This window comes from Cariama cristata, unplaced genomic scaffold (genome assembly GCF_000690535.1).
Source record: "Cariama cristata isolate BGI_N322 unplaced genomic scaffold, ASM69053v1 scaffold31380, whole genome shotgun sequence".
NCBI classification, from domain to species: domain Eukaryota; kingdom Metazoa; phylum Chordata; class Aves; order Cariamiformes; family Cariamidae; genus Cariama; species Cariama cristata.
In genome coordinates, this window is record NW_009596862.1 from 10,954 (window position 1) to 20,079 (window position 9,126).

The 9,126-nt window shown below is 43.3% G+C and overlaps 2 protein-coding genes across 2 annotated transcripts in view; both read right to left on the bottom strand.

Annotated features, from left to right (window-relative positions):
* LOC104167524 (protein spire homolog 2-like) overlaps window positions 1–5,759 on the bottom strand; it is a 14,186-nt gene extending 8,427 nt beyond the window's left edge. The window contains exons 1-3 of the mRNA XM_009707817.1: window positions 5,706–5,759; window positions 2,638–2,799; window positions 509–581 (exon numbers count right to left, since the gene is read on the bottom strand). Coding sequence (XP_009706119.1) covers window positions 509–581; window positions 2,638–2,799; window positions 5,706–5,759 — 289 coding nt within the window. The remainder of the gene's footprint in view (window positions 1–508; window positions 582–2,637; window positions 2,800–5,705) is intronic.
* Window positions 5,760–6,891: 1,132 nt separating this feature from the next.
* Window positions 6,892–8,711, bottom strand: LOC104167534 (protein spire homolog 2-like). The gene is made up of 3 exons (XM_009707828.1): window positions 8,430–8,711; window positions 7,583–7,614; window positions 6,892–7,107 (listed from the first exon to the last, which is right to left on the bottom strand). Exons 1-3 carry the CDS (start codon window positions 8,668–8,670, stop codon window positions 6,892–6,894), a joined length of 489 nt encoding a protein of 162 aa, XP_009706130.1. The 5' UTR covers window positions 8,671–8,711.
* Window positions 8,712–9,126: the final 415 nt, after the last annotated feature.

Sequence of the window (9,126 nt, forward strand, 5' to 3'; positions counted from 1 at the left end):
ACTCTTTCAGCCTCCTCTCTAGCACCTGCAGGCAAAGCATAGCACCAGAAAGAGCCAGTGGACAGAGCAAGGAGACCACTGGTGACAGAACTACTCCTTCAGCAATGGCACTGTTTTATAAATGCTCTCACTCAAGAGAGCACTGGGCCCGGCACATGAGAGATACATGACAGAACCTTTAGATAACGCATAGTAGAATACTTTAGCAACTCTCAAATTTGAAACAGAGAACTCCAGGAGTACTTTCAGGACCACAAAATGTTCCCAATGGAAGAAGCAGTGGGGGAAATAGAGACATTGATCATCTTTCTCCTATGAAGATGTCACCTCCCATTTTCCTAACCTCATGTTTTGGCAGGAGGGACTGCCCAGAAGTTAAGTATGGTTAATATATCCCCCTCCCAAATCCAAAGCAGTAGCTAAGACATTAGCTCTATATTCCTATAAACTGTCCTGTCAACTCCAGAATCATCTTGTTTTGCTATCATTAGAGGCAGCACTAGGTTACCTACAGGCTTTAGATGAGGCTTGGGAGCAGCTACATCAATTGTGGGGGTCCTGCGTTTTTGCTCGATGATCACCTGAAAGAGCAGAAATGATGCTTAAGCAATAGTTCTTCCTCTGCTCCTGGAACACCCTCCCATTCAGTTGCACAGTGAATGACTCAAGTCAGGATTTGGGGATGGGGGAGGTGGGGAAAGCATACCAAAACTGAGGTGGGAAATGTAGAATGATGAGGCTTACTTAGGTGGGGTTTTGGTAGACGAGGTAATCAGAAGTGCTGCACAGCCCTTTGAGGCTTCCACAAGAAGCACAGAGCCTTCTAGCCCCAGCAGATCATGAACTGCTCTGAGAAGCCAATGGAAAACGTTGTACTTAGATTCTAGTGTCAGGTGTGATCCTGACAAGCACCATGGTCACATCACATTCATCAGTGAGAACTCAGCTCCAGGGAGGAGAGTAACTGAATGAGTTAACAAGACTCTAACAAGAACTGTAGCAGCAGGCAGCTGTATGCATAAGCTAGAGTCCTAGCGACTGGTTTACAGCCCTGCATAAACTAGGAACAACAGCAAGATAGAATTGCAAGGCAGGTATTCACATAGGGCAGACTGTCTCTCTCATCAAGCCCTGTGCTTGCTCTGTAGTGGAGAACTGACAAAAAAGTCAAGTTGCACATGCATGTCTTTAGCTGCTTTGTTCACTTATTCTTACTTTGAGGCTATGCCATTTACTTTCCCTGTGTGTACAACTTCAGAACACGTGGGAATGCAGGTAGAACAACACTACAGCTTCCCACACTAGCTGTGCTTTCATTCATTTGCAAATTAGACCACTGTTTTCTACAGAAGCTTTCAAATAGCTTTGCAGATGGGGAAAGCCTCGTTTAAGAGTCTCCACAAAGACCTGAGCAGTAGCACTCCATACTTTCTTCTAGCATTTCTGACTACTACTCTTCAAATGTGCTTCTCAGCAGCAGCAGAAAAACTTTTTTTTAAAAAAGAATGAAAAATATAAAATCAAGTCCCAGTTCATCCTGCCACCTTGAGTTATGGTTCTGTACTACACAGTACATTACAGGAACACAAGTAGTTATTACATATTGTTTCCTTTCCACTACTATTCATTTATATATCAATCAAGATATCATCTCCAGAGAAATGTCATAGCCTTATCTGAAGGCTGGAGTCACAGTCAAGACAAGCAAGAGCTGGGATTTTATAAAGGTGCACAGTTTAGTTGAGGCTTTTAAACCCCCTGCACTGTAGCAGCACCAACAAGGAGAAATAAAAAAAGCTGACATCTACTGTGGTATGCAAAGTTTTCACTTTTTAAAATATTGCTCTTTATTACAAATAGAGTTGTGTCTCATCTTCTGCCAAGACGTCTGTTTGCAAAGCACACCAATGCCACAAAGCCTTATGCCAATGTTTTAGATCTGCTCATCATTCCTAGCTCAAGCTGCAGCAAGCAAAGAGCATTACAAGCCTTTAGAGACACCCCAGACATTTTTGTATCTGGTCATCTTCACCAACTACCCACATTGCTGGAAGCCCCTGCCACTTGAGTCAGCCCTGCAGCTGCCCCTGGACAGTGCTCACCTTGGTTTTTTTACCCTGACAAACTCCTGCAGTAGCTCTCATACGCTGCCTAGAGGCCTCTGCCTGGGACTGAGCAAAAGTGCTTTTCCACTTGCACTCATCCCACAACTTCTGGGAAGGCAAGGAAACTAGTAAGAGATGCCAGGCATAGCTCAGCTCAAGGAGCCTGAGAGGACACAAGTGTCTGAGGTGGAGAGCATAAGCAGGTAAGAGTCTGTTTCATGAAACTGGTGTGCAAGCCAGTGTAATTGGTCTAGGGAAGGGAGTGGCTGACCCCTGGAGGGAGAAAATATTTACCATCCAGCTTCATGAAAGCATGGCTACCCCTGACTTAAAAAGTTATTGGAAATGAAGCACTTGGGTGGACTAACAGGGTGATTTAATGTTCATCTGCAGATGAGAGGGAGACTCAGATACTTCTGGACTTGGAAGTACCTTTGAGAAAGGCTTTTGGAGAAGAGGTCTCAACAAATATTGCTTAGAAATGAAGTAAAGCAGGTGCTTTCAAAGTTGTCCGTTGACTCTAGTCACTCACCTTCCGAAGGGTGTACCTCTTGTGCTGAATATCATCCAAAAGTAATTCATAGGGAGAGCACACACATTCTTTTGGAGGCACGTGACTCTGTGGTCGCTCAGTGGCCTTGCGCAGCCTCACACCATTCTGCAGTTCATGGATGACACTGGGCCACAGGGATGCCTTGGAGAAACCAGTGAGGGCCAAGTCAACAGCTGGCTAGAACACACGGAGCAGCATCCCCTCCCTCCATGTAATGGAGCACACTTAGCAACTGAAGTCATTCAGAAACACACAAGTATGTCCTTAACACCCCCTTTCAACTCACTTCCAGATCAGGACACAGTACCAGAGCAGAGAACTGCCTTTCTTTGAAGAAGTTAATTTATGAGGGATCTGGGAGCTGGCTCACCAGGCTTATTGCCAAATTTTGTCATGAACTTTGTGAACATACTTCAGCAGAACACAGCTTCTGCTGCCATGTAGCTAGACCCATTTTCTTAAATGCCTACTTCCTGTAAGTGCTCCAGGTGCCAGAGTTTTTTCATATTATCAGATCCTAGGAAACATTGGGAATGAAATCCCAAATCTTACCATTAAAATTTTCTGAACTTTCAGAAACCAAGGGCTGAAGTGCCCACAGACAAAAGAGGAAGACAAGGGGAAAGGGATCTCCTACTTTAACCTTCACAGCAGCAAACGTTAGCAGTTTCATCCTGAAGACACAAGCTGGTAACTCTGACATCTGCTCATCCTGTTCCTGGATTAATATCTGAGGATGCTCAGGCATGCAGTATAACTCAACAAAAGTTAAAGACAGGAAAAAAAATAATCAACTCAATAGCATGTTTAGACAACATTGTAATGGAAGTGCTAAGTCAACAGCTTATCTGGATCCCAAAGGCAAATCGAGTAAGAACAAGTGATTGTATTATAAACAGTGAAAGGGAAGCAAAACATTTTAGAGAACTGCCTCAAACCAAAGTTTCTGACTTAGACTCCTCTCCCTTTTCCACTTACAGTATGAAGCATCTTCTCTCAACTTATCCCTTCAGATATCTTGGTACAACATCAGAAGAGTCTTACGCAAGCTCTGACTGCTGGCTGCCTTCAAGGAGACTGATTTTTTTTGTTGGATCACTTTAGCCTGGCTTTGGTACAGTCATACCTCAATTCCAGAGAGCTAGAACTGTCAAAGAGCCACCACATACTAGCTGTATCTCCTAGGCTATATTTATTATTGCATAGGAGAACACACAAAAGTCTCTGGGCAAACTTATCAGTATTAGAGACCTTTGAAATAGCTTCTTCTGAGCCATTTGCACTTTCTAGAGTTGTGATTTCACATGGCAACAGAACTTGACTGAAAGAGAGGACCTAAAGAGAGACTTCTGTACTGTAATGTTGCCACATTAGTTTTGGGACAAGAATTGCCTTCAACTGGCCATTTCAGAGCAACTTGTACACCCAAAACATTTTTCAGATGTAGGTGACATCATTATCACCCATACTTTTCTACTGGATCACTGCAATTATTCTACTTGGGCCATCCCATGTGTTGTCAAGGTCCACATAAACTTCCCATACCTGTGCAATATAACACAAAATGCTACAACATTCCAAACCCATTGCATTTGGTTCAACAGATGAATGGTAAGACAGCTGTGTTCCTAAGAGGTCTCACCGCTGAGATTTCAAGGTGAAGATTGTCTTGTGACATGTACAGATAAGCTCTGCTGAAACTGTACAGCCCTGCACGCTATCAGGCTGTGGTCTACAAAACAGGCCTTCTGAAACATAGCCGTCAACCTGAAACAGTGTGGCCCATGGAGAGCATTAGCTGCTTGGCACCACTCAAGGAATCAGCTCTAATCTGGGATCCCAGTGAAGCTGGCATCTTGGTTATTTTAGACTCAAGAGTTTGTCAGAGCGATGCAATCAACTGGTGCTTATGGGTTTGGAAACTAGAGGCAGAGAATTTGCAACAGACATCCTGCTTTTGGAATTCACATCTCCTGAAGGAGCAGAGGCCAAATACACTGGCCTTCAGGCCACACAGCAAAGCCCATGTATTTATTCATGTATTCCCTGCAGAAAAGAGCTATAGCAGTTGATGAGTCTGTGGTTTGAGATAGCTTGCCAGTTTATTTTAATAGATCACAAAATTGAGAATATGCCCAAACACACATTTCACAAACTTTTTCATACGAATAGTTTGAGCACGCTTCAAAGTAAGTGCTATTTAGACAAAGGGAGCGAGTCCACAAGTCTCTTGGGGCTTGCCGTTTGTCTCCACAGACTCCAGACTACAGTGCATTTGTTTATGCTGGGCAGAGTTCCAGCCAGAAGAGCTATTTGTTTCTGATTCAGCCCTGACTGTGTAGGGCCTTGAAAAGAACAGAATAAGTTGCTTTCTCTGCCCCAAACACACAAGTCCAAGATCTATGGAAGGACAGAATGGAAAGACAAGAAAGGCAGTGAGCAGAAGGTAGGAGCTACATCTCCAGCCTCACCCTCCTTCACCCCTTCGTTTGAGCTGCTGGAGCTGCACAACCACAAAGATGGACAGAGCTACTGGCCTTCAGTCCCCTCCAGCCCTGAACCAGCACAGACTCCACATAATAAGAGTGAACTAGTCCACCCCAGTACGACCACCAACAGAACAGTTTTCTGCGAGTTTTCAGTCCAGCTACAAGAATGGAATATATTGCTTTTGGCAGGTGTCAGTTCCTGCCAAGAGCTGGAGTTTGGGGCTTGTTTGCAGGAAGAAACAGCCTGAGTAACTACTTGTGGATGTTTACTCCAAAGATTGCCTCCAACTTCATTTTTAGAAGTGGTTGAACCACAAGGACAATCTTCATGTAGAATAAAAGCCCACGTGAAGTTAACACATGAAATAGTTTAACTTCAAGTTCACTCCCCACCTGTTTTGCAGACAAGTCTTTAACTACTTAAGCTCTTAAACAACCTAAGAAGTTTCATTTGTGTTCAAGCTCTGCTTTTCATAGAAGAGTCAATGGAAAGCCTCAGAGAGCCAAGGCAGAGAAAAACCCTCAAATCCCTATAACAGAAGGGCTTAAATCCCTTACCCAGTGTTTTTCCTTCTTCTGAAGGGGATTTTCCACCAAATCTTCCACATCCATTTTTCTCAGACTCTGAGAAGCAAGCACATGAGGTCATTACCTTGCACTGTTCAGTGATTTCCTATCTATCCAGTATAAATTACTGATGTTAACCTGAAAAGCCTAAAGCCCCAAACACCCAAACTTCCAAAAGCTACAATAAATTACTAATATGGTGCCGAGACAGTAGCCTTTCACATCATGAAATTAGACTTTCAGCTAGGAACTCCATTTCTAGTGCAATGGGAAGGCTACTTTAGAACTAGGTGAGTGTGTGAACGCAGAGGGAATAGCAGCTAAGGGGTGATCCCAAATGTACCTCTTTGGAGGTCTGGATGATTGTCACAAGCTTCTGAAGTTCCATATATTCAGTAAACAGACTCCTACAGGTCATTTCATAATGGCTGGTAGCCTCAGAAGGCCTGGACAAGTGCTCCTCACAGGCCTGAAAGAAGTGCAACTATTTAAAAGAGATCTTTAAATGAAAAAACCTGGTAGGATGGAAGAAAGCAAGATTGTTTTCTCAATTCATGGTTAAAAAGCATCATCCTTACAGACCCTTTGTAGCTTTTTTTTTTCAATTACAGATACAGACAAACAGAGCAGCAAGATGTCCAATCTCATATATACAATAATGTAAGTAGCTGTGTAATTTATGTATCTTGTTCTCCATAAGGTGTGCTTTGAAATAAGCATGAGGAAGGGGAAGACTCCAGTGCAGACAAAGCACAAAAAAACTCACAGCAGGTGGAGTCACTTGCTCTGTTCTTTCCTCCTGCCCTGATCAGACTGAGGGATGGGAAGTTTCTCATACCTTTAAATTATGGTTAAGAGGAAAATATTCATTTGAGTTGAGACATTCAAATCCCAGCTCTTGCAGAAATTGAATACTATGGACAAGTGACTTTTTCAATATCCATAGTCTTCTAGGTATCAAATTTGGAGACTATATACTGAAGGATTTTGTAGACACAGCTGTATGAGAGTCATGCTCAGTATTCCTTCTTAATTCTTTTCCATAGGCACTCGTATGCACCTAAGATGGTTTTGCCTTTTTCCTCTGATGGGAAAGCCATGTGCTCCTCTATGTTCTCCAACAAGCTACCCAGGCTTTTCCCAGAAATGGTCTTGCCCCTTGGGGTAACAACATTGTTCACTCAACTCCTCTAAAGCTGCTGAATTTACTAAGTGAGAAGAAGGAAACCTTGATAACATCCTGCAGGGTGATTGCTGGTTTCAATGCCTCATCATCCAGTTTCAACATGAGGCACAGCATTTTCTCCAAAGGATCACTCAGTTCTCGCTCCACTTGGCTGTCGATTCCCCAGTCCAGGGCTTCATAGATCACCACTCCCAAGTACTCCAACAGCTGCAGACAGAGACCAAGGGAGCAGTGCAGCACAAAGTGTTGTGGGGAATTTCATAGCTCTCACTTCCCAGCCACTCCACTGCCCCTCAGGGCCGAGCACACCTCTCAGGATGAGAAGGGCCCAAAAGATAGGTAGACATTCATCAGATAGCCTGAGATACTCCCTAAATAAGATGGTTTAAGATATTAAAATGGACTCTAAGTTATCTGTTAATAAGATGAAAAGTCTGTGGGCTATTCCACAGTAGGCAGCATCTGTGCACATTGTTTCCCAGTCCCATTGTCTTACTTGAGTTCAGTCCTAGCATTTTGTTTCATTTTCCAGATTGCAGGGGACAGAGTCACTCTCACAGGGCACAGCAAATGTAAGCACCTTGATAGTTTCCAAAGACATCTGCATCTCCTGAGCTGGCCTTCTACTACAGCAGGATTACATCTGCACACATAATGAAGGTGAAGACACACACAGGCTTACCTTGTCCTCTGACTGCTGAATGCTGCCAATATCTGAAAGGGAAGAAAGAGGGGAGGGGGAGAAAGATAACTGCATCGGCATTGATAAACAGCTTTTAAAATCCCTCTGTGGAGGGATTAGAATCTCTGTGTCGAGAGAGAGAGAGAAACAGGAAGAATTCTTGGTAATAAGGAAACAAACCCCTCTGACTAAGGTCAGTCCCGCCTGGAGAAAGTAGGCCTACGTTTGGGGACTCCTGGAAAGCAACACAGGATACTCTTCTTATTGTGAGCATCAGCCCCAAACTAACCTCTGCTGAGTGCTTTTTTTTGATTGCTAATAGATTTCCAACCACAAGGAAGGCACTGGATCTTTGTCTTCATTCTTTATTACCTACTCTTGTCCCTGAAGAGTTAGCCTAGCATTGACCTCGGCAGCAGTGCAACCAAGTGGTACACAAGACAAGCTTCTTGCCATTTGCTGGCTACACAGTTACAAAAAAGGGGAACTGTCAATCATAAATCTGTTGTAAGAGTTACTATAACAAAGGAACCATACATTGGAAGATGAACAGAGCAGGACATACAATAAAGCCTCAGACTATTTCTTTCAAATAACATAAGTGGCAACAAACTTTCATCCCAGCTATTCCCTAGAAGCAAATGACTCATTAGAGCACTACTAGAAAAATCAGTAGGTTGTACATCTGTATTGCCACTTATCTATAGTCCTTTGAAATGAAGTATAGGCAGCAGAACAGCTTTGTAACAACATACGGGTGGGAGGGGGTGTAGAATCCCCATTTTGTCCCACCTTTCAGACTGTTATAGGAACAGCCCTTGGCATCCACAGCTACCTATGCTCTTACCAGATTTGTGGTACACCTTGAAGGAAGCAGTACCATCAGCATGAATAAAGATGCTTCCAGGACCTTTTATGAATACAGAATGGAGAGGTGGGCACAGCCCCTGAGCCAACTGCTCCATTTTACAGCAACACTGAAAGCAGAGAGCCCAGGCTTGCTCCTCACTTATAGGATGTTCAAAACACCTCAGAATCTCAGCTAGAGAGACCTTTGTGATCCCCTGCTCACACTGTGGAGACTCCATTTTCACCTTTACCTCTCATCTCCACTCTTAGCCTAGGAAGCTTAACACCCCTCCCCTTTCCAGGACAGGCAAGTGCACATAGCAGCCTTTTATCAGTTCTGCCTCCTGGTTTGCTCCCACCTTTCTTCTCTACAGGTGCAATCATTAATACCAATTTTGTTCTCTCTTTTTAAAGGAACACCACTTTAATCTGTATTTGTATGAGACTCCTCGAAAAAAACCAGAAAGTATACAAAAAAAATTGAATCTGAAGAGAAGGTAAGACTGTACAAAAATCATGCTCAATTTAACTCTGTTGTTTCTAACAAGTATATTAATTGGAATACCAATGTTGGTAGGTAAGAAAAGAGTATATTCAACTTCAGGCAGAGAGGGAAGGAAGCAAGAAATAATGTCTTATACTCAGGGGAGAAGAACTCGCAGAAGTCCACAAAAATTCTATCCATTTGATGGGAA